Below are 27,480 nucleotides of genomic sequence, written 5' to 3'. Positions count from 1 at the left end.
GCCCTGGCTAGTAGCCACGTACAGACCTGTCCTCCATGAATCTGTCTTACCACCTTTAAAGCTGCCTGTGGCCATCACTGCCTTCTCTGGCAGCAAATTCCACATTTTAATGGCTCATTATGTAATTTTCCATTGACATGAATGCTGAACTCAATAGCATTGTGGTCACTGTGCCCAATTGGTGCAACAATATCTATGTCTTTCATCAGGTCTTGAGACACACTCAGAAAAGTCCACGATGACTTTTGGCTCTCTGACCAGCTGTTCCAGTGCACCAAGGCTAAAGTGCTGTGTTTGGAGTACAACACTTGGCCGTTTCTGAGGGGGGTGGGTGGGTGGGAATAGGTGGGGACAGGAGAGTAGTCCTGTGGTTTCATGATACAATAGTGCTAATTGGCACAAACTGGAAAAAGTGTAGTGAAGACAGGGAGAAGCAGATTTATGATCATAACATAGCAAACCCTTCCATTTCCTAGGCAGGGGATGGACTTCCTGCAGATCTTCTCCTGACCCGGAAGTGGCCTTCTGCTGACTTGGAAATGATGGTTTGTTGACTTGAATGTGATGTCTTCACGAACCAAACGAACCGGGGCAGGTTCGTGAAAGTTCGTGGTTCATGGTTTGTGAAATGCGATGAACCACAAACCGCATGGTTCATTTTTTCCCGGTTCGTGCCCATCTCTACTTGGGAGTTTTCTTGTACTCACTTTATATATTTAGATAAACATCTTTTTTAAAAAAAACTTGTAAGTTCCTTGGACAGGCAGCGTAACAATTTTCTATAGATATAAGGAGAAATGCCTTCCACCCTAGAATTCATCCCAAAAATTCAGTAATTGGGACTACACTGTTTATAAGTTACAACTTGACTGCAAACTCACAGCCAGCAGAAAGGAGTGGGTGGGGGATGAACCACAGAGTGCTACACAGAGTGCCTTAATGCTAATGCTAATAGATTTGGCCAGAGGAGGACAATAGGCTTACCATCTCACACCTTGCTAGTCACACCCAAGGGACAGAGACTCGGACAGCCCAACGGCTAGATGGCAGCTTCTTCCTCTTGAGGCAGGAATGGCTCTCCAAGGGGAGATGATGCATACTCAGGGGGAAGAACTTCTCTTCCATCTTTAAAGCCCTGTTGTGAAAGTGCAAAAGATTTCCCCCATGCTAGCTTGTAGGAGTGAAGCAGGGGTCATGGCATCTGGGTGGGACCTCTACGTGGCAACACAGATAGAGAATGATGGATGCGCAGATCCGTCCAGCAGAACATAGTTTCAGACATGCTGGTGGCAGTGATTTCCAGTTTGATTTTGATCCCCCAGAGGATAAATGAAAGAGCTGTTGGCATCAGGCAGAGATCAGAGACTGCTGTGGGGTTGTCTCATCTCCTGGGACAACCTGAGTCTGTTCCTTTGCAAAAAAAATAAAAAATCACAAAGATCCACATAAAATGTAGTACGTGAAAGGTACCTTTTTGTTGTTCTCTTTGCAGAAAACAATTACTTCCTTGCATGTCATAGTGAGAGTGTTCCTGGGTGCTTTGGTGTGTGTGTGGTTTGGCTGCTGCACAGTAAGCATGGGAAGTTATGGCTCCTCCCAGGAAGGCACAGCATAGAAGCTCAGCTCCCCTTGCATAAGCTATTCCCTCCTGTAGCTGTCATCTCTATCTCTACAGTGCCGTATTCCCACTGCAGGCTCTTAATCGGAGGCGGGAATGACATCACAAATTGCTTTCAATGGATGAAGCTCCTGGAGACATTCTCTGATGGTTTTAGCATCTCCACTGATCTCTCACCACTCAATCCAGTGAGAGGTTCCCCCTTGGAAACCTTCCATCATTTTTGCTAAGTAAACACAGTCCATTTCCTGTGGTTTTTATCCAAGCCCTTTGTCCTTTTGAGGGCATGTTTTTTAGCTCCTGATTATTATTTTTTTAAAAGTTTCAGAAATTCTCAGGATAACCTGGCTGGCATAAATAGCTCTGCAGGGCAACGTCAAGACGTGGCGAGAGCTGGTGCTTCCCTTCTCCACATCTACCAGAACAAGCGAAAAAGGAAAAGCAGCCCAGAGCTCTGCCCCTCCCACGTCCTCTTCTGGGGAACATTTTGAAATAAATGGATCGTATTCCGTTTCTTGGAAGGCATAGGACGCTGTTCCTTCGGATGTGATTTAGCACCTCCCAGGCCTGCATATTTCTAGAAATGCTTGGGTTCCGCTGTGCGGGAGGAAATTCTTTTAAAAAGCAATTAGTAAAAATGTCAAGTGAAGATGAGTTATAGTAAAGTAGCCCAGATAAATATTTAGAGCTTAGTGTGTTGGTCACTTTAGGTCAGAGCTTATGCCTCTAAACCTTGTTTTGTTTACATCCTGAAAGTTTATTTATATGTCTGAAACTCTCCCAAAAACAAATGCATGAGCTTTACTTTGCAGTGCCAGGAGAAAAGGGCCCAACCTGCAATGGTGGTGGTGTGTGTGTGTGGGGGGGCTGTTGTGACAATTTGTGTGTGTATTTAAAAAGCAGAATCTGAGGCCAGTTGCTTGAAGTTTTTTAAAATAAAGCTGTGTTTTTACAAGCCGCTGCTGTGCATCATCTGCACAGCAATGGTTGCAGAGATGTGTGAAACCTGGCAGTGCCATGGCTGCTGTGGGGATTGCTCTCACGCCCACATGCCAGCGCAGCTTATTCACCTCGTACTAGAACTCAAGAATGGCCTCACTCGCTGGACCTAACTGCATGATACTGCTTTTCCTGGATCCGTCCCAGGGTCTGGCAAGCTGATGCATGTTGGCCACCCCCAGTGGAAACTTAGATTCTCGGGTACGTGGGGCCCTTTTCAGATTAGAACCACGGCATACGGGGAAAGGGGCTCGGAGCCTCGTCATGCCCTGTTTTCCTAATTGGAAACAGCCCTAAGAACTGCTTTTAGTTTGAGAAAACAGGGTATGTTTTCCTGTCCCTGCATGCCATGGTCTGGATCCAGATTGTCCCCCAGGTATCTGAGAATCAGACCTCCCTGTGTACAGCTGCTTAGCAAAACCCACCACTGCATGGTGCTGCTTCAGGTTGCTTTCTTGACGCTGCGGGGAGGAGGGCTGGTAACCCCCCCCCTGCAAACTCGTATTTCTGTCTCTAAGTTCATCCCCACACACTCTATCTGAACTCCACCCCAAATCTCAATGCCATCTTGATCGGTTCTAGCCAGGTTAGCAAGCCCTCCTCTTGAGGAATGACGTGTTTCTTTCTTTTTAAGTCTCCAGGCAGCAGAAAGTTTCCTGAGTCACCATCAAGGCCTTAATTAGTCACCCTGTACCATAGAACGCTCTGCCTGACCTTGCTGCAGTCTGCCATGATCTACCTTTTTAAAATGAAACACTAGCCACGCCAACACAACTTGCTTTTCCTTCTGTTGTTATGGGAAATAGTCCCTTTATAACAAGAAATGCTGCAACGCAAGGCACATCTGCCATGCCTGAGAATCTCTTCTCAGCACTGTCACCAAATTACAACTCCCTACATTCTTGGGTGGAGAGTGCCCTCAAGTCATACCTGACTTATGACGACCCCTGGTGGGGTTTTCATGGCAAGAGACTAACAGAGGTGGTTGGCCATTACCTTCCTCTGCAATCCTGATCTTCCTTGGAGGTCTCCCAAGGAATTACTAACCAAGACCCAGAGGAGTTAGCCGTGTTAGTCTGTGGTAGCAAAATCAAAAAGAGTCCAGTAGCACCTTTAAGACTAACCAATTTTATTGTAGCATAAGCTTTCGAGAATCACGTTCTCTTCGTCAGATTAGCTTCTGAGAGCCAAGCTACAAGTGACGCCTGACACAGGTTGGACACTTGTCAGCTTCCCTCAAGTTTTGATGGGAAATGTAGGCATCCTGGTTTTACAGCTTGGCTCTCCATTACAGCTGCAAGACCAGGACGCCTACATTTCCCATCAAAACTTGTGGGAAGCTGACAAGTGTCCAACCTGTGTCAGGCATCACTTGTAGCTTGGCTCTGAGATTGGGCTTGCCTGGGCTATCCAGGTCAGGGCTCCCACATGCTTAGTAGGAAGATATTCCAGTTTTGCTAGTATATTGCCTGGATAAGTTTGTGGCCATCAGTGAGCATCTTTTTATGTCCTGCTGTGCAGTGAGAAGGCAGCATGGAACCCTCCAAAAGGAACATTCTAGCTATACAGGGAAGAGTAAGTAATGAAATGTTTTTTCATGGTACAAATGTGACAGCCACAATTTAGCGGTTGGGCGAGGCATGTCATTCTTCTGCAGCATCTTTTCATGATTCTCCGCTCCGGCTACTCTTTTTCAAATAAGTCTGCACTGTAGGATCCACTGCACGCAGCACTGGGTGCTGTTGGACCCAGCAGTTTATACAGTGCGCAGCCAGTGCAGAGCAACCAAGCCTCAGAAGAGGCTCCCTGTTGCATCTCTGCATAAATTATTGCTCTTAAGTTTTCCTCTTAACAAGGAGGCATGAGGAAAAGAATGTTTCCAATCAAAATACTAGGTTTGCTCAACTGTTTTCTAAACTGGTGGTGTGCCGCCAGTGTTAATTTAGGGTGTTCTTTGGCTATCAGAAGCCTGGAAAATTTAATTTAATTTAATTTAATTTATTATATTTATATTCCGCCCTCCCTGCTTTCGCAGGCTCAGGGCGGATAACAAATACAAACATGTTTAAAAACATTTAAAAACATTTAAAAACATTAAATATAACAATTCATGCTGCCCAGTGGTTCATACATGCCTCTGTGTTTGCATAGGGGTGATGGTTTAACCCCCCCTTCACGGGGGGGGGGGCGGGCACTGCCCGGCGGGCACTGCCCGGCGTTAGCCATAAGATTATCAAGCTATCAATGAGTAGCTACCATGAGTAGCCTTGGGCCTGTCTCACGGAGTCACTTGATATATGAGAGTGTTCTGATATTGTGAAGGCCAACGGCCATATACAATAAAACGAATCTGAATCAATCACTCAGGCATTTTCCCACAATAAGTGACTGAATATTTTGAGCAAGCATACTAGTTAGGTTACTCCTGCAATTCTGCCAAATAATTTTTTTTAAAAAAAATACTCGACTGCGCTACTTGGCTTTCCGATAGGAGAAGAAAAAACGCTTGAATTGCTCAAGAGGTATGCATACCTAAATCTCTTTTCCACGGCTCTGCTTCATCACCCCCATAAGCAGGCCCCTATACTGCATAGCAGGGCTTGCCTGACCACGCCCACCCCCCCACCCCCCCAGCAGATGGTTGGGTGGCTTTTAAACAATGTAGATACAACTTGTTTTGGGAGGGTTACAGTGGCATTAAAATCGATCCGTTTCAATTTACAAAGAAGATGCTGAATTTGTTGCACACAGATATAGAATTACTTCTGCTCTGTTTCAGCATTTCTTCAATTCTGTATTGGGTTTTTGCTAATGTTATTTCTTTGTAAACTTGCATTTATTTATCCTGTGACATTGTTTACTGAAATGTCCTTGATATTAACTGTGCTAATCTCACTCTATGTAACTCGCCTTGAGTCTCAGTGAGAAAGGTGGAGTATAAATGACATAAATAAAATAGATAAGATGCTGCATATTTAAGCCGACATTAAAATATTGGGATGGGTTACTAAGATTTTGCTTCTCCTAGTTTTGCTGCTTGAATTGGAGATGCTGTTAGCTGGACCGGAGGTCTTATGCCTGCAGAGCATCTGCTCTGCCTCTCAGCTGTGGTGGCCACTTATGAACTGACCATGAATGCAGTAACCAAAGTCCAGGCCTTCTGCAGTATGTCTGTCCTGCCTCCATGATGTCTGAATGAGAACTTGCACTGCTTTGAGCAGGGCAGGTGCATTGGGGCGTTTTTGTGCTCAGCCAGCCTAAGTTAATGGTCTGGATAATAACATTTGCAATCATGCCAGGAGCGCTGCGAAGAAGGAATCCGGGCTCTCTCAGCCAGCCACATTGATAGCAAAGGGCCATACATGGGTCTGGAATGAGGCTGTTAGGCTCTTGAGTTTCTCCATGCCAAGAAATACAAAGCCAGAATTGGCAGCTTTAGGATGAGTAATGTGCGATTGCAGTGCAGAGAGTTGCAGATTTTTAAGCATGTTCAAAGTATGTTTGAGTAAACGCGAATCTGTCACCCTGGCAACAGAACAGAGCACAAGGGGAGGGCTGGTGGTGTCCCTGGGACAAGCTCCGAGCAACGGAGTACCTGGTTAATGTGAACTGGGAGAGCTTCCTCGAGAACAGGCGCTCCTTCCAGTGTGGTGGGAGTCACGCAACAAGGCAATGAATACACCTGACACAGCCCTTCAGTTTAACAGCCAGAGGCAGGACATTTTTAAAAGACAAACACAAATCCTTTCCAGGTGGACAGCAGCCATTTCTAAGCAATTGCCTGAGCCCGTAATCAGGCAGTATTTCAGCTCTCAGTTATTATGTCAGTGACTTATGGTATTTACTAGGATAGGCCCTTTCAGGGCCAGAAATGAGCCAGGACGGATGCTCTGCAAATATAACCCAGATAGGCAAGGATGGCCCCAGGGAGCCGTTCATGGCTGAGCACCTGCGTTGAGGTTCAGGACCTGAAGGCAATGGCCACGTCAGCACGTCTGCTCACTTGGCAAAGACATCCCAATTGTGGACCCGATTTGGTCTTTGCCAAATGTTGATACTGCTGCCACCGTCGTGCCAAGTCTGGACCGTCTTGGGTTCCTGATGTGAGAATAACTAACCCTCCTGCTGTGATAGAGGGACAGAGGCAGGGACCCTCTTTCTAAAGGAAGCCTAGGATAGGAGCGAAATTCATCAAATCAGAGGACCGCTTCACGTGGTAGATCCACATGCAGAGAACTGAACGGCCTACAACGTTCCTCATGAAACAGTACGGTTCCTGAATTACTGGGGAGGGTGTGTGTGAGAAACGTTTCCAATATCCTTAAATGTTTGTGATATCAAAATGTTATGGCTGTGGCTATCGAGGCATTGTGGGATGCCTGGTTTGGGCCCATGCCGTGGCAGCAGGCCTGGCTCTGCCCACACCACACGGCATGCTCCATTTGCCCCACACCGCCAGTTCTCCATGGCAGCACACCTCTGGGAACTTCCCCAGAAAGTTCAAGGGGCATCATCCACTCTGATGTCAATGGGGAGCTCTCTAGTTCTTTCCAGCTTCCCCATAATAATTCTCTAAAGTTTTTCCTGTTTTTGTCAGATCCTGGGTGGGAATGTTGCCCAAAGATATGCCAGAGGGCACTGCAAGAATGCACAGCAGCCAAGGAGGAAGAGCAGACAAGATCAGTTGCTCAGAACTTGGAGGGAGGGGAGAGGGAGGGGATACTGAAGCTGTCAGGAGCTGCCTAAGTCCCTGCAGTCTGAAGCCGGGGAGGGCGAGTTGAGCTCCCTCCCCGCAGCGGTGTCTTAGGGGGGCAGCAGGACCAAGAGTCCCCAGAGGAGATGAGTGAGGCAAGCCCCCCCCCTTGATGTTCGAGATTCATGATGGTACTTCCGCAAATGGCTGTTATGGGACTGTTCTTCATGCCCCTCCCTGCCCATGGTCTTGAAGGCCCTGAAATACAGACCAAACAGCAAAGAAAACCATCACCGATTTTTCTTCTAAGTCTGTTAAGATTATATAATAGATGTGCTTTCCTGAGTTTATGAGCTGCAAGGTTTGATGCGCCTCTGTACATTTATGGGATGCATCAAACTTCTTCCTTGCCCTTCGTTCCAGTGGGTCCAGCCCTGCCTGGGAAATCTGCAGGCAGAAGCAGGCTGCTCTTTGGGCAGCTGATGTGGGTGCAGAGGGGAAGCTGGGTCCTCATTTAAGCCCCACCAAATGGCATCTTTTGACAAGAACAGGCACCCTGTCTGGGGCCAGGAGCTGCTGGATTAGCTTAAAGGATTGGGGCCTTTATGTTTTATTTGCATTCAAAATGTGTATATACATTTTGATCTGGAGAGAAGCACAGATGGACTAAGGACAGGAAACCCAGAGACTTCCTGTCAGTTTCCTTTCTTAGAGAATGGAGGCGCAGTGAGATCATTAGGCTGTTGAAGATGGGGGGGGGAGAAAGGGGGGTTCCCTTAAAAAAAGAAAATCGGTCCAATGCCTCCCTGTTCCTCTGCTTTAGGCCCCCTGGCTCTGTATTGTATCACACTTTCGTAAGAAAATTTTATCCCATTGGGGCACCTTGGAGAGCCAGATGTCCCTTCTCAGCCATGAAGATAGTTTCAAGTAGGGGGCAGTATTGACTTGCAGTAGAACAGCAGGACTGGAGTCCAGTGGGCACCTTAGAGACCAACAAGATTGTTAGGGTGTGAGCTTTCGAAAGGGAGCGTTAACTCTCAGCAGCTTCCACCCTGAAGATCTTGTTGGTCTCTAAGGTGCCACTGGACCCAAATTCTGCTCTCCTTAGCCTTAGCTGCGAAGTCTCCCCCTCCTCCAAACGCGCTTCTCGGAAAGTCTCTCTTGCTGATCAAAAAGAGTCCAGTAGCACCTTTAAGACTAACCAATTTTATTGTAGCATAAGCTTTTGAGAATCACAGCTCTCTTCATCAGATGCATGGAGGGCCAAAAGAAACTGGTCAGATATAGAGGAGGAGAGGGGAGGGCGGAGTAGATGCAAACAACTCCTTCTGATATGGAGATCAATTTGCTTCTGTAAAGGTTCAGAGGAGTTAGCCGTGTTAGTCTGTAGTAGCAGAAGCAGAAGCTTTACAGAAGCAAACTGATCTCCATATCAGAAGGAGCTGTTTGCATCTCCATATCAGAAGGAGCTGTTTGCATCTACTCCGCCCTCCCTTCTCCTCCTCTATATCTGACCAGTTTCTTTTGGCCCTCCATGCATCTGATGAAGAGAACTGTGATTCTCGAAAGCTTATGCCACAATAAAATTGGTTAGTCTTAAAGGTGCTACTGGACTCTTTTTGATTTTGCTACTACAGACTAACACGGCTAACTCCTCTGGATCTATATACCTTGCTGATGACACTGGGCCAGCAGCACTTTTTTGAAGAACTTCTGCTAGCGTTGAGCTAGCCGTCAAAGCCACTCTCTGACTTGTACTGATGTTCATCTGGGTTTATCTGGCTGAGGTCTGCAAGGTGGACTTTCAAGGCAAGACAAAGCAGAGCAGAGGACAGAAAAAGCTAGGTGACGCAGGGTCAAGGTAGCCCCAGGTTGACAGGTCTGTGGCATGGATATAGGCAAGCAGGAAGCTTTGGATATTGTTCCAACAATGTCTGCAAGCTTATTGAGAAATTCAGTAGTCCTGTGGAGGAATGTCTCTAAAAGAGATTGCTGGAAACTGAAGGAGCTGGGGATGGGACGCTTCCTGATATATGGGAAGTGGTTGTGGCAGTTGAGAAACCTCTGGGGTGCAGGTGGTTCTAGGGCACCATGGGCTGAGCCTGAGGGGGATAGCACATATTTGAATGCAAGAACTCCCTGCATACAGAAAATAAGCATGTCAGGGAGTAATCTAGGGTGAGAAAGCAAGACATATAATCAGCTTATCCTTTTTTCTCACAGAAAATGAAGCCCATTGTGCAAAGGCGGCGTTCCACCTCAGCCATCAGCAAAGCTCTCAGCAAGTCCAAATCCAGGTAAGTGGGTATAAATTCTTAGTGTGGGATATTTATCAATTTAGAATATCTCTGTACCAGCTCTTCAGAGTCATGCTTGAGACGGCTTACAATAAAAACATAGTACAAAAAAACCTCCAAACCATTAAAAGAACAAGTTGTTAAAAAAACAACCATTAAAAAGGTGATAAGATAAAAAGTGCTGATTAAAAGCTGGAGTAAAAAAGTGTGTTTTAGCCTGGTACTAAAAGAAAGTAAAGTAGGTGTCAGGCAAGCCGTAAGGCAAGGCGGTTGCAGAGGCTAGGAGCCACCACAGAAGATGCCCTGGCTCTAGTCACCTCCTGCAGCGTTTATGAAGGCAGGAGCACAGAGAGCAGTGCTTGAGATGCAGGCTGGAGAGTATGGGGGGCTGAGGTCCTTCCTGTTTCCTTGCCCAGAATGAATCCAAGAGCTGGGATATAGTCTTCAGCACCACCAAAACAATAATGTCATTAATTTGTGATAACTTCACTTTTAACACTTTTATTTTGATGTATTTTATATTTACCTGTATACAGGTTTTTTTTTCTGGGGAAAGAGGTGGTGGAACTCAGTGGGTTGCCCTCGGAGAAAATGGTCACATGGCCGGTGGCCCTGCCCCCTGATCTCCAGACAGAGGGGAGTTGAGATTGCCCTCTGCACCACAGCTCACGAAAAACCTCTGTGTGGAAACTGCTCTGACAAGACTGAAAAAGGAGGAGCTGCACAGACTCGGCTGGATTAGGCAGTGTTGGGGGCAAAACAGAGTGCCAGACGCTTCTGAGGCTGAGAAGCAAAACAAAAACCTTTAAAGCCAACCATTAGTATGTGGTCACTAGGCCACTAAAAAAAAAGGTCCTCATCGGGGAGAAGGAAAACACCGTCACCTTTATATTGTTCTGTATTAACTCTGCCATCTGAAACAACTGGAGAAGCTCAAAAGCTTGCTCATTCTTTGGTGATACTTTGGTTGGTCCTAATACAGAGGCAACTTTTTGGAATTTTGGATGGACCATTATGGTTACCCGCAGGCTTTAATGGGGGAATAACCCTCTCAGAGCTCAGAGATTTTTCTCTCCGCCCTGGAATGAGATGACAGAAATGGGAAGACCATTCGGTGTTTCTTTTTGGTTTCAAAAACACCCTCATTATTTATCTGCTGGCAGTTTATTTAATTGAAATAAATATTTCTTTTAATCCAGAGATAAAAACTCATAATGATTTACACTTGGAGCCAAACAACCTTTTACGAGAGCACCATTTTTCATTTAAAAGCCAAGTTACTGCTACGCCTTGGGGAAATAGTTTGTACAACTTCCAGCGCTTTCAAACGAGAGGGCAAAAAACCCCTGCAAAGTCTTTCCCTCTCTCCAGTGGTTCCCTGTTTTTTGCTGCTGACTCAGACAGAAGAAACAAATTCTTGGCTTTATTTGGATGCAGGAAAAGCTTCTTTCTGGCACCTGGGAGAGGGGTGGAGATGTCCCAAGATGGTCTGGCTGTTGGCATTTACTGCCACACCGCACCATCGGGGGATTCCTTGGTCTTCTTTTCTGCTGTTACTTGTCTTGCCTTAGAAGAACAAGAACACAATGATGACATCCTAAGTAGAATTGCGTTCCCGATATTGTGCATTATTTATTTATTTATTTATTTATTTATTTATTTATTTATTTATATAAGCCCCTGAACAAACAATTGGGAAATACCCCCTGCCCCCCTGGGCCCAAGCTGAGCTCTGGGGCCAGAGGTGCAGTGAGCCCTGAGCCTCATGGTCTACCCTACAATTGCCTTCTGGGTCTGTGGGAGAGGGAGGGAGGAGGGGTATGAGGAAATAATGTCGTACCAACAGCCCAACATCACTTCTGGCATAAATGCAGAAATGACGTCACTGAGTTGGCATGATGCTTTAGGATCTCCCTTATGCTCTGTGGGGAGGCTAGAGCATCGTGCCACCACAGCGATGTCCCTTCTGGTTTTACGCTAGAAGTGACATTGCAATATTGCTGTAATGACTCTCCCTCCATCCCACCCACCTCTGCTGAATAGAGGCAGGATCCGCAAGAAAAGGACATCTACCTCTGGCACTCATGGCTAAGCAGGAGACTCATTATCTGGCAGTGACATGTGAGCAGAGGGATTTTATTTTTCACACACGGGCTGCCTGACCCTTTCCTGTTCCTTTTCTAAAGCAGTTACGGGGCTGTGTTTGTCCCCAGCCCCAGCAGCATTCTTTCATCTTTATACAGGCCAGAGCCCTTAAAAGCGGGGGGGGGGGGGATTGGGGGCAGCAGAGGCATCCCGGGTGCACACTTCCTGATGTCACCAAACACTCCCATTTTTCACATTCCTTGGCTCAGGAAGGGTAATGAACATGCTCAGTCCTTTTCAGCCTGTCTTTGGGGCTTCCTTTTTCTTTTCGTTTGCAGAACATGCTCCTTTGCCTGTGGGTGGCCCCATTTCATTGATGTACTGCTAGGCTCCAGACAATAAGGAATGGCAATAGGATGGCTAGCTCTCTGCTGCGGGTGGAGATCCACCACTCCCAACCAGCACCTCCTGCTACCACTCTTGTGGCCAGTCAGGGAAAGTAGAAGAGAAATGTGGGGAGGCCAGCCAGGACACAGGCCAGGGATGTCAGCGTGGCCCAGCAGCAACAGGTTGCACCAAGGCCAATTCAGTAAAAACCAGCCTTGCATAGCCCATCACTTCCAGGGTCACTCCACTGACAGCATCCTCAGACTGGGTAGAAGCAGAGGTTCTTCAGAGGATTTGGAAGGTCAAGGAAGCTCTCAGAGAAAAGACGACAAAGGGGGAACCGAACAGCCATCCCTTACATACTGCTGGAGGCGGGGGCTCCATGCGGCAACCAGCACAGCCCTAAGCAGCCCCAGTGGAGGCTCCCAATTGCTTGCATCCCTTTCCAAGTCTTTGGGGCTTTGTATGGCAACTGCAGCGCTCCTGGTATGGTTCCCTGACCACTTCTGATCCCCAGTAAAGCCGCATCTGGTACCTCTGCCTCTTCCTTTATCTACTTCCTTCAGCCTGTCAGGTGCTGCCTCTCAGGAAAAGCAGCTCTTGGGTGCTCGCTGACTCATGCTGGCCGGAAGCGAATGCCTTCAACTGGAGCTCTTGCCCCTGACTAGGAAGGCCGGAGGACTGAGGAGGTAGTCATTCCGTGGCTACTTATATGGAACCTCGGTGCCAGTGTGCCACCGTGCCTGAAGCCAGAATGGAATCACCTTACAGTAAAACTAAAGAGAACCCTCACGGGAAGGAACAACAATTACAAATTAATAAACAACTCTATTATAAGTGCCCAAAGGGCCATATGTATTTCTTATATAAATCAATCAGTGGGATGACCAAATACAATTTATACAATGATTCTTCCTTAAACTTGAAAAATACAAAGGTCCAAACAAAATGTGTCCTGTGTCTTCTTTAAATAAAGTAGCATTCATGCACAGCTATGTCCACACATGGTAAGGGAATCCACGGCTGCACACCCAATCTGGGGCCGGCTGAAAAGCTCAGATTTCGTATAGAATCTTCCTCAGGGGCGTGGCCAAATGCTGCAAAACAAACATCTTACATACTATACCATAAGCAATTTTACATGACATCCAATTTACGCCATTGCAATAAGCAAGGAACGTTTATGTTGAGCTACCCCCAATGGCTTGACTTTGTCTTAAAGGGACACTCAAACTACACATCAAAGGAAACAACTCAAAGTAATCAGTATTAAGCCCTAATGGTTATAAAGTTCTCAACAGGCTTCCTTCTGCAGTAAATTACTCTGTTTATTGCCCTGTGTAACACAAAGAACTACTACACGAGAGTCAGTCTCCAAGTGCTGCTAACTCTGAAATGCTGGATAAGAGGAACCTCTAAGACTGCCATGCCCGTCATTTTATAAAGTATGCAAAGCTGTGTGCTCCGGGCAGGAGAAGTTATGCCACACACAAATTGGTTCTCTTTCCAAGTCTGCAGTTTTTTTAGTATGATATACTCATAAGTGTTAATCCAATGGTCATTGATAGGTGGATAAAATTGTGAGCATCCCTTTAATCATTTGGATAATGTTTAAACTGAACCAAAAGCCTCTGTAGGTCTATCCTTAAAAAACGCACACAGTTTAATCTAAAGATCTATATCATGTCCTCGGGATAAAGCCCAGTCCTTGATTGAGAACTGAGCCCTCTACAGGGCTGAGGGGGCAGGAAAGTAAATTAAATATCAAGGTTTCATTCGGCCCCTCTTAAAGGTTCTTTTATTGCCTCTCTCTAAACGGGACGACCCTCTCTTGTTAGAAAAAATAGTTCTGCTACGTAAATTCCTACTACGTTCCTTGCTTATTGCAATGGCGTGTTTTAGAAGATACAGCCGCCCTGCTAAAAGAAGATACAGCTGCTCAGGTCCGGGAGTGAATAATTGATACAGTGTTTAAGGGTCTACCACACAGGTTTGTTGTTGATATCTGCTGACAATTGTATATTATGATGAATTTGTATAAATTGGATGTCATGTAAAATTGCTTATGGTATAGTATGTAAGATGTTTGTTTTGCAGCATTTGGCCACGCCCCTGAGGAAGATTCTATACGAAATCTGAGCTTTTCAGCCGGCCCCAGATTGGGTGTGCAGCCGTGGATTCCCTTACCATGTGTGGACATAGCTGTGCATGAATGCTACTTTATTTAAAGAAGACACAGGACACATTTTGTTTGGACCTTTGTATTTTTCAAGTTTAAGGAAGAATCATTGTATAAATTGTATTTGGTCATCCCACTGATTGATTTATATAAGAAATACATATGGCCCTTTGGGCACTTATAATAGAGTTGTTTATTAATTTGTAATTGTTGTTCCTTCCCGTGAGGGTTCTCTTTAGTTTTACTGTTACAGTACGGGAAGTGCCATTGTTTTGTTGTTCTCTAGAATGGAATCACCTGACAACACCAGTCCCTTGTCCTCCTCGGGGTTCTTCTACATTGGCACTACAGGCCATCCCTTGGGGTTCTCAGAGTTCCGTATCTGGTGTCTTCAATCAGATCCAGGTGCACTGCGGTGCCAACTGCATAATGTGTTGTTTAAGCAAGCTATTCGCTCTTTCCACCAGCCCTGAGGCCTATGGAGGATGTGATCTACCCAAATAATTTCATTCAGTGGCCCAACTCTGTACATCACCTCCAGGGAAATGACTTCCATTGTCCAACGGGCTCTTCAGGCGAGCACCACATTACCAGCCTAGCAGCTCCTCCAGTGGTAGCCTACTGCAGTGCTGGGCCTGCCTGGGTCCAATGGAGTGTATCTCTGTGCAGCATCAGGTGGCCCTTGGGACCAGAACTCAAGGGGGAAAGCCTTCCCTTGGTCAGAGTCGAGAGAGAGAGAGAGAAAGTGGGCCAAGAAGGCCTGGAGGGAGGGAGGCTGGGGGGTGGGTCACCCAGGCCCTGAAGCTGGGGGGTGGGGGCGCAGTGAGGCTGCCTCTGCGGGAGCGGACCCCTCACTCCAAGGCCGGGCTGGGACAGGGTCTGACCTAACGGGAGCCAGGTGTTAACAAAGCGGGAGGCGTCCAGTAAGTTGGTTGCATTCGGGAGCTTCACTGCTTCCCGCCAGCCTCTTTCCCGCGTGTGTTTTGCCCTGCGTGCTTGCAGCGCACCCTGTTTGACTTCGTCTCTGTTAGGGTGCTTGTTTAATAAAGTGGTCTTTTTTCTTCACTCTGCCTGGGTCCTTCAGGCCTCGTATTCGGGCATGCCCTGACTGGAGGGAGCAGCCTGGGGCCAGGGAGGGAGCTCTTGGTCTTCCCAATCAAGCCCCAGAACCAAAGTGGAGGCAGCCAGCTCGGGACCATGCCTTCTGCAGTATAGGAGGGAGTATGGAGGGCTGGCAGGCTCCGTGGATGGGACTTAAGCCCCACCATGTCACATCGTACTTGCTCTTAACATTCTGCCTGTTGATAGGCACGGGAGCATCGTAGGAGACCAGGTCTCCCACACTGTTGCCTACTGGCCCTCTAAGGGCTGGCAGGAGGAGAAAGTTTTTTCCTCCTGCCACCATGCTGTTGGCATGATGTCACTTCCAGCAAATACCCAGAAGCGGCGTCCAGTTGCCGGCATGACTTCAGTGTGATGCTATAGGATTTAAGCAAAACTCTGTGGTTAGAGGATCACATCGATGTCACACCAGCGACATGACATCACTTCTGGGTATTTGCTGGAAGTGACATCGTGCCACTGGCCCATTGTCATTCCCCCCTCCCCCTCTTTAGAGCAGTAGACGGGTGTTTTGGGAGGGATTCCCAGGGATAGGGGCAGCAAGGGAGGGCAGAAGACCTTTGTGAGGATGAGAGGGCAGAGAGAAGAAAGGTTCCAGGGGAGAAAGGCACAGGCAGGCCCCAGAGGGACCTGCGTCCAATTCCAAATAGTGGCTTGCCTCCCACTTTTGGATTTCAGGTGAGCCATATAGGCATGTAGGTTTCCTGGACACAACACAGGAAAAAAGCAAGTCTTTACTGGTTTCTGAGACTTTCCAGGGGAGACTCAGGGCCAGCGAGATGTATTGTGAGAGCTCCATGTCTGCAGCTTTTGAAATCCGTTTCTCAGGCATGCAGAGCTCTACGTGCCTGGGGATTCAGCTTGATAAAAGGCTTGGAGCTCAAGACACAGGATTTCCAGCATGGACTAGGTTGGCCCTGAATTTAATACCCATTGTTGTACTTGTCTTTGCACAAACTACACAACATTTGCTTTCCTGGGAATGGGGGAGGAGGGTTGACAGCAGGCTATTGGTTGAAGAGTTACAGCTAATTAAGGGAACTTCTTGGCAAAATGAATGCTTGTTCTAAGATTAATTCAACCAATTTTTTTTCCAGTAGGGAAATTATTTTTCCACTGACCCATCCTGACTATGGGTTCCCAGCTGGGGCCTCCGGTAGCCCCACCTCCATGTTCCTCCTGGACGAGCGAGTGCAGTTGACCATGGGCCTACAGACTCAAGAGCGCCATTTGTTCCTCTTCAGCGACAGGCTAGTTGTGGCGAAGTCGAAGTAAGTGTGAAGAGTGGAGCTGAGTCCCCCGGTCAAAGGCCAAAGGGGCCTTCGTTAGAGAAGCCATGCTGATTCTTCCTCCGTAGGTCTCATTCCTCTATATTCGTAATAATTCTGTGTTCAATAACAGTTTCCACCAGTCTGCCTGGAATAGACATCCAAACATACCAAACTAAACAGAGGACCCACTTGACAATTATGTTATAACAAACAGTGGGAACCACACAAGTGGGTGGCAATGACAATCAGAATGCACTTATAAACATATAAATAGTGTTATTCACACAGAGTCATAACAGTAAATGAATAGAAAACAGGTGCATGTATCAGTCTTCTACATATCAGGTAAATCAAAAAAGTACAAATACAATAATTGCCGACCACTCCTTGGTGGGAATGGACAGTTCAGATGGCAAAGCCTTGCAACACACAGATGGAGCACCGAAAACGGCTGCACAAAGCTAAGCCGACACGCCCTACGTGCAACACCAGTTTATTCTGCTGTTTCATCTTCCTGACCTCCTCAGGGGTGAATTGTCTCCAACGTTCTGTAATAACAAATTAAAAGACAGACATACCTCATACAAGTTTTCCCCTGAAACCAAAAACTGGTACATCAACTTACCCAGTGCAAGGCAATTTGAGCACTGCATCAAAGTAACGATTTTCAAACGTAGCTCAGGCTAATCAACACAATCAATGCGGCTTATTTCAGCAACCAAACGACAAAGAGGCAAATATAAATACAGGTTCTCATGTAAAGACGAAGGGATTTAAAGATACAGTCATCTGTAATGAGTTCACAAAAGCATACACAGAACATTAGACATCCAGACATAGACATAGCCAAGTGGTTTGTAATTTCCTGGTATTCCTTTTTAAAAATCAACGTTATATTTTCAGCTTTCCAATCCTCTACTAAAGAGGTTAATTTTATTTATTTATTTTGTTTATACTCTGCCTTTCTCCCCAATGGGACTCAAAGTGGCTTACATCTCCTCCGTTTTGTCCACAGAACAACAATCGTGTGAGGCAGGTTAGGCAGAGAGTATGTGACTGCCAAGGCAAAATGGGGATTCAAACCCGGGTCTCCCAGATCCTAGTCCAAGACTAATGACTACACCATACTGGCTCTTTAGCAACAAATTGCCTAGTTTAATACAATCCCTTACCATGAACACAATGAATCCAGAGCTAGTGACTTAGGGTCAAGCTAGAAGTGACGAATGACACTTGAATGGCAAGCGAGCAGACTCCTAGGTATTCCTCCCTGTTCACTTGCGCTCCGCTCGATCACTGCTCCAAGTGAACAGGGAGGAATACATATGAGTCTGCTCGCTTGCCATTCAAGTGTCATTCGTCACTTCTAGCTTGGCCCTTAGTGCCCCAAATCTTCTGTCTGGAAAACCAGTGTGAAGAATTCCCCAGCCTCTGTGGAGTCTCCCTGCCTAGTGTTAGCAAGCCTTTCACTCCTTGATCCTCTAAGTGCTCAACCACCTTCATGGCTGGTTTCATAACAAAAGAAAAAAAGCTATAAACAGCCATATAGGTCCACACAAAATCCAAAACCAAGAACAAAATCTATTTAATACCATTTATTAGGACCAACCAAACAGACACAAAATACTCTGCAAGCTTTTGAGTACACTAGAACTCTTTATTAGGCTGGATTTAAGTTTTGTAATATCCAACCTGATGAAGAGTACTGGTGAGCTCAAAAGCTTGCACAATGTTTTGTGTCAATGTAGTTGGGCCTAATAAAAGGTATTACATGGATTTTGCTCATGTTAACAGAACTTCCTCTTGTTGGACTTAATGTTTTAACAACATGCTTCTCCGAGTCTGGTTTGGCCCACCTTATCTTCAGCTTGCATGTGTTTTGCCGGAGCCTATGCTCCTTCTCCTACTTTGAGGGAAGATTTCCATGTTTAAATGAGGTCTCCTCGCCTTTGATGGCTTCCTTGGTTCTGCGCATTAACCAAGCTGACACATTGCCTTACCCTTGATGGAACCTCTCTTACACGCAATCTGAGCATCAGCTGTTGCTGTTTTCTGTGACTTCCAAGCCTCTTGAAGGCATTTTGCCCTCTTTACTATCCCTTCCAATTTCTTTTAGATGATTTCACTAATTTTTTAAAATTCCAAAGTGATCATGCTGGTCATTGGGAGTGAATTTCCATGTATGTTAAATTTAAGAACACAGTCCCTGACTGATGCAACAGCAAAGACCTCTAAACTGTACCGAGCATTAAATCGTGGCTGTCTTCAACATTCGTGATGTGTCTTCAGTATTAGTGGCGTGGCTTTTACGTGATCCACTATTAAAGGGGATAACAAGTAACACAAACCCGGTGATCCTTCGGGCACTTCAGTAGGGGTGAAATAGGGAGAGGACAGGCTCTCTCCCATTTAGGTATGAACGGCATAGGCAATGAGTGTGAATAACAGACCTTCCTCACCACTGCTCATAATTTCTTAAACGCAAAGGAGTTCTGTGCCCGGGGTGCTCAGAGAAACAGCATTCAAAGCGCGCATGAGTTGTGATGCACCGTTTCCCTGACAGCCTGTTCAACACAAGCCGTCTTTTGCTTGACCTCCAGGTCTTCCTCCAGCTTGAAGGTGAAGAAGCAGGTGGGGCTGAGTGACGTGTGGATAGGATCCTGCCTCAACGAAGTGTCTGAGAAAAAGATGAGCCCTGAGAATTCATTTGTTCTCGGCTGGCCCACCAGTAACTTCATTGTCACTTACAGGTAATGCTTGGCTGTCATCAGCCCTCCCAGATCCTCACACACACAGACACACACACACACACTGCCCTGCTCCCACCTGACCAAGAAGCAGAACCTAACGCAAAGATAGGAATAGCCTTGAATTTCTGTGGTGAGGATCACAAAGGCAAGCCATAGGTTTTGTCCTAACTTTATCTGTTTATTAAAATATTTTTCCCCAAACAGAAAGTCAAAGTGGCTCTCATTCAGTGTATCCCTTTACTTCCTTTTAGATGAATAAAATGGCTGCCATTAATCCCTATTAATTCCTAAAGGGATTCCCTTGTGGACGACATTGTAAGTTGAGCCAGATCTGCCTTTTGGTCGAGGGCTGGGTGGCCCGTCCTCAACTGGCAGGTCCTGTGGGGATGCAATATATCCTCAGAGATACCAACCTGCCCTCCACAAACACAACACAACATCTATTGTGTGGTGGATTTTTCCTAGTGAAGTTTAAGCGTTGCATAAAGCATGATTTTGGCAGGGATCAGTCTACCAAAGACAGGCCCCAAAGGACTGGGCCTGTTCATTGCCTTTCTCCCTGCGGCAGGCGCCTTCTGCATGTTGATGTCAGGTCTCCCAAGTGTCCTTGTCCATCTGTTTGTGTGGAGGGAGAAGATGGGTCTCATCTGGCGGCCCCATCCCTGGCCTCCAAGCACCCACCCAAACCTCTGAATAATGCCTAGGCATGGACACCATGAGCAGTCCTAAACTGACCCGAGTGGAGCTCCTCTGAACTCGGGCTAGTTCATTCTGAACTTTTAGAAAAGTATGCTTGGTATTCCCATTATGTTGGGAGCCAAGGATGGGAAGCATAATTCTGTTTGGCTGCTCACTTTCTTTGGAGAACCTTCCGTCCACTTGACTGTACTGCCCATGCAGGATTCTCTGACTTTTGTTTTTACAGCTAACGAAAGTTTATGCAAACGGCCATCTGGGCACAGTTTCCCTCACGTCATTTAAGATACTGCCAGGGAAGTGGTTTCTAGGAATTGTAAAGCAAGGAAGAGAGAGAAAATACTGATTAAAGGTCATTGCAAAAAAAAAAGATTGAAGACTCTTTGAATCAAACATTTTCTCATATCAGAGCCTCTTTCAGTCTTGCCAGGAAATTTAGCTCGGCAAAGCTAGAGTTTAAAAATATTGTTTCTTTTTATTAAAATAGAATAGAATCAGGAAGGGACTGTACTTTTTTTCCTGAACTTGGCAGTGATTTAGAGTTCTGTCTGTATGATTCAGAAAAGTGTGGCTGAAGGCCCTCTGTGGGCCCCCTCTCACACTCTCTTACCTCCGTGTTTGCTTCTCATTCTCAGATCGCCTGCAGTAAAAGAAAGATGGCTGTCAATGCTGCTGTGGTAAGAGATGCCATCTTCTCTCCTCTACCCTATCCTGCTCCAGCAGGCGCCATGTGGCATCTGTAATGCCTGACATGAACACCATGCATGCTTCCACCTCAGTAGACTTGCAAGAAAAGTGCCCCAAGACCTCTGAAAGGGGTTGGGGGACAGGCGGAGCTGTGTGGTGGCAGGAAGTCCGAGATTGTGCCTGCCTTCAGATGCTACAGAACGCCACCCCCCACTGCTCTACTCCAAACTGTTATGCAAAATTTTCATCCCAAAAATTTTAATCAACCAATTCCAAAAATTTTTTTCCAGTAAAATAATCTAATCTTTCTGGCCTCTCCTCTTCCCCATAATCATAGTTATTCTAATAATTGCAGCATGATTTATTATTTGTATTTCTTTCAAGCCCGTAGAAACTGGTGTCTTACACTCCAGAATGTATTTTCTTACGATATCCTTCTGAATTGCAGGCATATTAATGAAATGAAGCAGAATGAATATCCCAAAAGTTTATCAATGCAGATTCTGTTGATGGATGGTGACAATAGCTCCTCTGTGAGTAACACTGAATAAAAATCCTCCAGCTGAATAGAAGGTAGTCAAAAGGATCCAAGACACACCACAGGATAGCCGCTGTTTAGAAAATAGGAGCCAAACAGAGACAGCCAACATCTGTATTTTCGGAAGGTGCTCAGCCCTGCAGAGAGGGCTCTGAGGGACAGAAGTGTATCTGGGTGTACAGAGACCAGCCCATTCATGGCTGCTCCAGGATAAAGTCAACACTAATTAACAACTAAGGTTACGGGATATCCCATACAAAAATCCAAGAGAAAAATCTCTCTCTCTCTCTCTCTCTCTCTCTCTCTCTCTCTCTCACACACACACACACACACACACACACACACACACACACACAAGTTTTAGAATTAACTCGTTCCCTTTGTAATCAATAGTGCCAGCATACTTTGTGCTGGACCTTGAGTAAAATCATTAGGGTTGTCATAGATTAGATCGAATTATTTTGTGGGGCCGATCTGGACCCTGCATTGGCCAGCTCTCTCCTAGACTTCAGTTTATAGTTTACTCTGAGAATTGTTCTTCTTTCTAATACCCACAGCCATGTTTTGTACTTTATTGAGCGCAAATACAGGAATGCTCCGTCACTCTGACAAATTCGTACTTAGAAAATTGTGATGAGGGCTTCATAGCAAAGATGTATGGCACAAACCAGTTAATCCCATTCAGTCCCACTGACTTTATAGTCTTTGGGTAAAACCACAGAGGGAAGCAAGAGGAGAAGCCTGATATTTTCTTCCACTGTTTAGTCTGTTCTAAATCCATATATCCGCTTTGCCTAGGATTACCTGGCGGCACCCTCATCTGCTCTTCCTGGGCCAGGGCCATTATCTGCTCCCCTCCACTTTCCTCAGATGTTAAAGACAGCTCCTCAAGGAAACCATTTCTTTTTACCAAAATTAAAAAAAGGATGGGTGGAGAGGGGAGACAAAGAATTCACAGTGTTTATAGCAGTCACTGAACTGTTTTAAATGTGTATCTTAAAAGTGGCATCCACTTATACGCAGCGGTAGCCAGGCAAGGCTGCATGGCCAGGGACGATGCCGTGCTGATAGGAAAACACTGCGCAGGCCTTTGAGTTGTTCTGAAGTCTTCCTTTGTTTTCTCTACGTAGAACACCACAATAAGCATAGCCAACACAGAGACAGCCGACAGCGTCATCAAGAAGACCACTCAAAACTTGGGACTTCTGGTAAGTGTAGGCTTTATATCCCAGGCAGTCCTGCAGTTTCAGGGGCAGATGGGGGCAGCGCTCTCTTAGAAACGTCCCTGGCCCCCCATATCTAGCTTTTTTAAAAAATGTAAGTTTCAAACCCTTTCCTAATTGAGATGGAAGGGGAAACGTGAAACCGCTCCGTTGCTTTGCAAGGGGTGGCTACGAGGATGGCTTCAAAGCTCTCGCCCTGACCCAGTAAGCTCCTTACTGACTGAACTCGTTCCTGTGCATCCTGTTTGTAACTTCTTCTCCTTTGCTCCTTCCTCCTTCCTGCTTGCTTAATGTCAGGACCGAGAAGTGGGGGCACTGGGCAGGAAACCAAGGTGAGATCAATTCAAGTATTGGGTTGCCAGAAAATGTCCTGGAGAGTAACTTTGACCATGGGGCATGAGAAGAGAAGACTGAGCGCCCCATTCACTCAGTCCAGTATTTGTTTACAAGCATTCACCACCACTTGTCCAGCTGCAGCTTGATTCGTGCCTCTGAACATGAGCAAAATGCTTCTTATTCACCAAAATAACCTTGATCAAGCACCTGTATTCACCTACCCCAACATCTTAGGGCTGAAGGACTACTCAGGCAGACAAATCTCAACAGTAAAAGAAAAACTGAACCCCAAAAGAGTGAGGGCTGTCTTAAGCTCCAGCCAATCATAAGCACCTCTCTCTTGGGTGGAACCTAAATAAAGTTGAATTAATAGCAAGATTGCAATCAATAGCAAGATTGCAAACAGATGAAGAGAGGTCTCCTGGACATGTACAGAGTTTTTCCATCTCACTATACAGTAACCACACATACCTATTTGGTATTAGGTGAAGAGTGTCTGGAAGACAGGAGGCATTCTGACACCTCACTGGTTGGGAAGCGTCTTCTCCCAGAAGCCCACATAACTCCCAGCACAGTTTAGAGCCAGGGGGCCCCTCTTACCTCCAGCGTGACCCTGCAACGTTTCTCATGTTTCCATTTTAGATGTCTTAAGTTTGTACACTTTCTGCTTTCAGAGCACTACATTCCTCCACAAGTGCTAGTCTTTACAAATTAAAAAATCATTAGCAAAACATAAGAAAAAGGGAAAGTATATAGAATAATGTATTTCTAATGGCACGTGAGCAGTTCTCTCCCAGCACATCTGTGTGTTCTGGGAATGACTGTACATTACTGCCATTTTTAAAGTATATAATGAACTCCTGCACTTTTATTTAACCAGTGCTCTTTGAGCCTCATTCATGGATTCAGAAAAGCTTTCGTTTCACCTTCCTGTGCTGAACCTTTTCCCTTCCTCTGAAGGCCAGCAAGAACTGTCATGCGGTTGTTTTCCAGGCAATTTGCAGACATGCATTTCCTGAGCCAAGGCCTGCTCAGCTGATTCCTCTTCCCCTTTTTGGACTCTGTGTCCAGCTGGGCTCCTCTCTGTTGTTTTGGGGGTTCCCCCCGCCAGGGCCTGGCCTCATGGCTCATTCACAAGCCCTCCTTCTATTTCTGAATTCACAGGGCCGACCAACTGACTATCATCTCTGGGTAATACCAGGAAGGGATGGTCCTGCATACCCGCTAATTGGTAAGAACTCTTCATTAAGTAATGGTACAGAAGCCGACTGAAGTGAATGGAGCTCAGCCATTCAATTCCAGGGGATAAAAGGACGTTTCTTTTATCATTCAGAAAGCTGGTCTTTTGAGAGGGGTCTGAACTATTTACCACATCCCAGCACCAAATGGGTCTTAAAATAAGAAGTCATAGGTGCTTACCAGCTACATTTACCATGTAAGATCTAAGACTGTGCCCTCACACTGTCAGATTAATGCGTCAGGGAAGGGCAGTTCTGATGCAATATATTCTTTCAATAAAATGTTTTAGAAAGTTTCAAGTTGAGGCTTGGGGTTAGACTGGAATTGAATGGGAAATGTATGTGTGTTGGATTCTGTATGCATTTCTACTATAGTTCCTAAAACATACCCTTAGGGGAAAATATTGCAGACTCAAGAGGGTTTGCCCCTAAATTCTACACAAATGAAATTTGCTGTGTAATGGGTCAGTCTGCTGAGGGGATCTCTACGCACACTGCTTTAATCAACAGTCATTGTACAGGATTTCAAAAAGCACTCCATTGTTTATGAAGCCTTAAGACTACAGAAGTCACAAAGCAGTGCATTTGTAGGCACCAAGCACAAGAATTACTGTGTGTGCAACATTAAGACTACGAGGTCTATGGTGCAGAACAACCACATGAATTGTCATGTGTGAAAATATACACATTCTAAAAATTCATTAAGTTATTACTTAGCCAGAACAAGCCACAAGTTAAATGACCTTTCTATTGAAATACCTGGGTTTGACCAGGAGGAAATTAATCTGCACATTGGAACTCTTTCTGAAGATACCTGGAGATGATTTTATGGCTCTGAAAGAACTACAACCTGGGCCAAATTGGGGGAAGACACAGTGAGTTCTTTGTTGCAGCATTTTTAAAACTCAGTGACCAAATGCTCTGGGATGGGTCTCAGCAGGGCTTTTTTTCAGGGGGAACGCAGGGGAACGGAGTTCCGGAACCTCTTGAAAATGGTCATATGGCTGGTGGCCCCGCCCCCTGATCTCCAGACAGAGGGGAGTTTAGATTGCCCTCTGCGCCGCTGTCTGGAGATCAGGGGGCAGGGCCACCAGCCATGTGACCATTTTCAAGAGGTTCCGGAACTCCGTTCCACCGCGTTCCTGCTGAAAAAAAGCCCTGCCCATAGGGCAGATAGCAACTCCTTGAGATCATGGCAGCAGGGGAAGTCTTAACCCATCCACTCTGGCCATGACACCATCGTGATCCAAACAGAGGTCCCCTGCTTGCCTAATAATTCATTGGGAGCTATGAACACTGAACTCCCAATGCCTAAGCCAATGGCCCCTGGGCTCCAGGCAAGTCAGAGATCTGACAGAGGCCATCTACAATGCAATCTCTTGTCATGAAATACTTGATGCTTCCCATCAGCAAGCTTCTGGACCAGTCCTAAATAAGCAGCCTGCACAGTCCACAGAAGCATGCCCGAATAAACAGAGGATCTACTTGCAAAGCCATGGCAGCAACGCAGCGGAGAACTCCCAGGACAAATGCCTGTGCTTGGCTTCCTTTGGGCATTCCTATCAGTCTCTTGTGAATCCTGCACAACTGGAAGTTTTTCTCACCTGCATTTAATACACTTCACTTGTTGAAGACACTGAGGGGCTGCACCTCTGGCCCCCATGCCCACACACCCCACAATCTCCCATGTATATATGAATGCATGGAATGAACCAACTAAATACAGCAACAAAGTTTTCAAGATGGTCAAATAAAAGAGAAGTCCAGTGTGGCCCCTTAAAAACTAACAATTATTCTAGTGTGAGCTTTTCTGAGTAAGAGCTTTCTCTTTCAACTGATACCATCTGAAAAAGCTCTGATTCAGGAAAGCTCACGCTGCCATAAATGTCGTTAGTCTTTAAGATGCACCTGGACCTGCTGCTTTTTTGCTGCAATCGACTAACATAACTGCTGCCCCTCTAGAATTATTCTAGATGATGTCCTTTTTATTCATGGGTGACTTTTTTCTTTGAAAAAATCTCTTTGATATATAAGACTTTTAGAACGTTGCTTATATGTGGGATTTTTTTAGACTTTTTTTTTAAAGCTACTCTCTGACTAGTGGTAGTGGAGAATGCCCTCAAGGCAGAGTTGACTTATGGCAAGAGACTAACAGAGGTGGCTTGCCATGGCCTGCCTCTGCAACCCTGGTCTTCACTGGAGGTCTCCCATCCAATTACTAACCAAGCCCAACTCTGCTTAGCTTCTGAGATCTGAGGAGATCAGGCACACCTGTGCTATCCAGGTTAGGGGGCATTTGAGATTTGCAGCCCAAAGGTTTCATTATGGGTAGCAGAAAATCACCAAAAATAAACATAAAAGCAGCGTAATAGTTTATAGTTCAAATTCAGGGCACCAGTTCTAGAATTATCTTGGATCTTTAAACTAGCAATAATTTAAATGTTTTCCCTTTTTGTATCATTAGCATTAGTAAGAAGGTTATGTATGTTCAAGTGGACAATTTAAATTAAATGGGATATTTACTTTGGCCAGGGGGGGCAGAGCATGTTTTTTCAACCTTTCCCATATTATTTCATAACGACTACTATTATATTTGATATACAAACAGTCTCATTCTATAGGGAGGGGCTCTTTGAATCAAATGTGAATCAAGCCAGAGTTGATTTTGTTATAAGGCTCAGGAAAGAGTCGATGTTGTGGAATTTTTAAATCTGGCTTTTATTTTCAAACCTCCTAATTCTTCACAAAGTCCTCCGATTGTGATTCCTTTAATCATGGCTAAGAGATGGGTTAATGTTAGGGCTGGCTGAGCCTTGGGTTTACATGATTTACACGTGCACTCCTGGAACAAGGTCTGCATATTATGTACCTGGGTCTAGGAAAGAGGCCATAGCATTCGGGAGCATCTGCACCAGAGGAATGACCAGCCCCAGGGTCGTCGTGTCAGACGAGACTGTGGCAGTGAATTCCGTGAAGGCCTGAGGACCTCCCGTGCCTGGGAGATGGCGGGCCAGTCCTCTGGGCTGAACTAACCCTCCCCACTCCAAGTGCTGCTCTCTGAGAGCCACAACATGAGGGCAGCCTGCTGTCACTCATTTTCTAGCCTGTTTAACCTACATTCACATTAAAAAGTTACCAACCACCTAGCCTTTAAAAGTTACCAACCTACCTAGCCAAAGCTGCTAGACAAAAATCAGTTTTTTAAAAAACCTACCTACTTACTCTGAAGACTTGCTAATGTTTGTACATCTAAACCTGGAGACAGACACACAAATCTCTTTTTAAAAGGACTGGTTTAGGTTTGCGGCACTCACTATACACTAGCAAGCAGCCGTTTAATTCCTCTTATAGGCTCAAGCAC

At 45.8% G+C, this 27,480-nt stretch overlaps 1 protein-coding gene across 2 annotated transcripts in view; it reads left to right on the top strand.

Annotated features, from left to right (window-relative positions):
- The window catches only part of LOC129341100 (rho GTPase-activating protein 20-like), a 71,060-nt gene that overhangs the window by 12,831 nt on the left and 30,749 nt on the right, over positions 1-27,480 (top strand). For both annotated transcript variants that reach the window (XM_054996052.1, XM_054996053.1), the window contains exons 2-8: positions 9,534-9,607; positions 16,478-16,651; positions 19,252-19,401; positions 20,733-20,774; positions 21,233-21,317; positions 22,453-22,530; positions 24,046-24,112. In XM_054996052.1, coding sequence (XP_054852027.1) covers positions 9,534-9,607; positions 16,478-16,651; positions 19,252-19,401; positions 20,733-20,774; positions 21,233-21,317; positions 22,453-22,530; positions 24,046-24,112 — 670 coding nt within the window. The remainder of the gene's footprint in view (positions 1-9,533; positions 9,608-16,477; positions 16,652-19,251; positions 19,402-20,732; positions 20,775-21,232; positions 21,318-22,452; positions 22,531-24,045; positions 24,113-27,480) is intronic.

The sequence above is a fragment of the Eublepharis macularius genome, chromosome 13 (genome assembly GCF_028583425.1).
Source record: "Eublepharis macularius isolate TG4126 chromosome 13, MPM_Emac_v1.0, whole genome shotgun sequence".
NCBI classification, from domain to species: Eukaryota; Metazoa; Chordata; class Lepidosauria; order Squamata; family Eublepharidae; genus Eublepharis; species Eublepharis macularius.
Note: the sequence above shows the minus strand (reverse complement) of the source record. Positions and strands in the feature narration are given on the sequence as shown.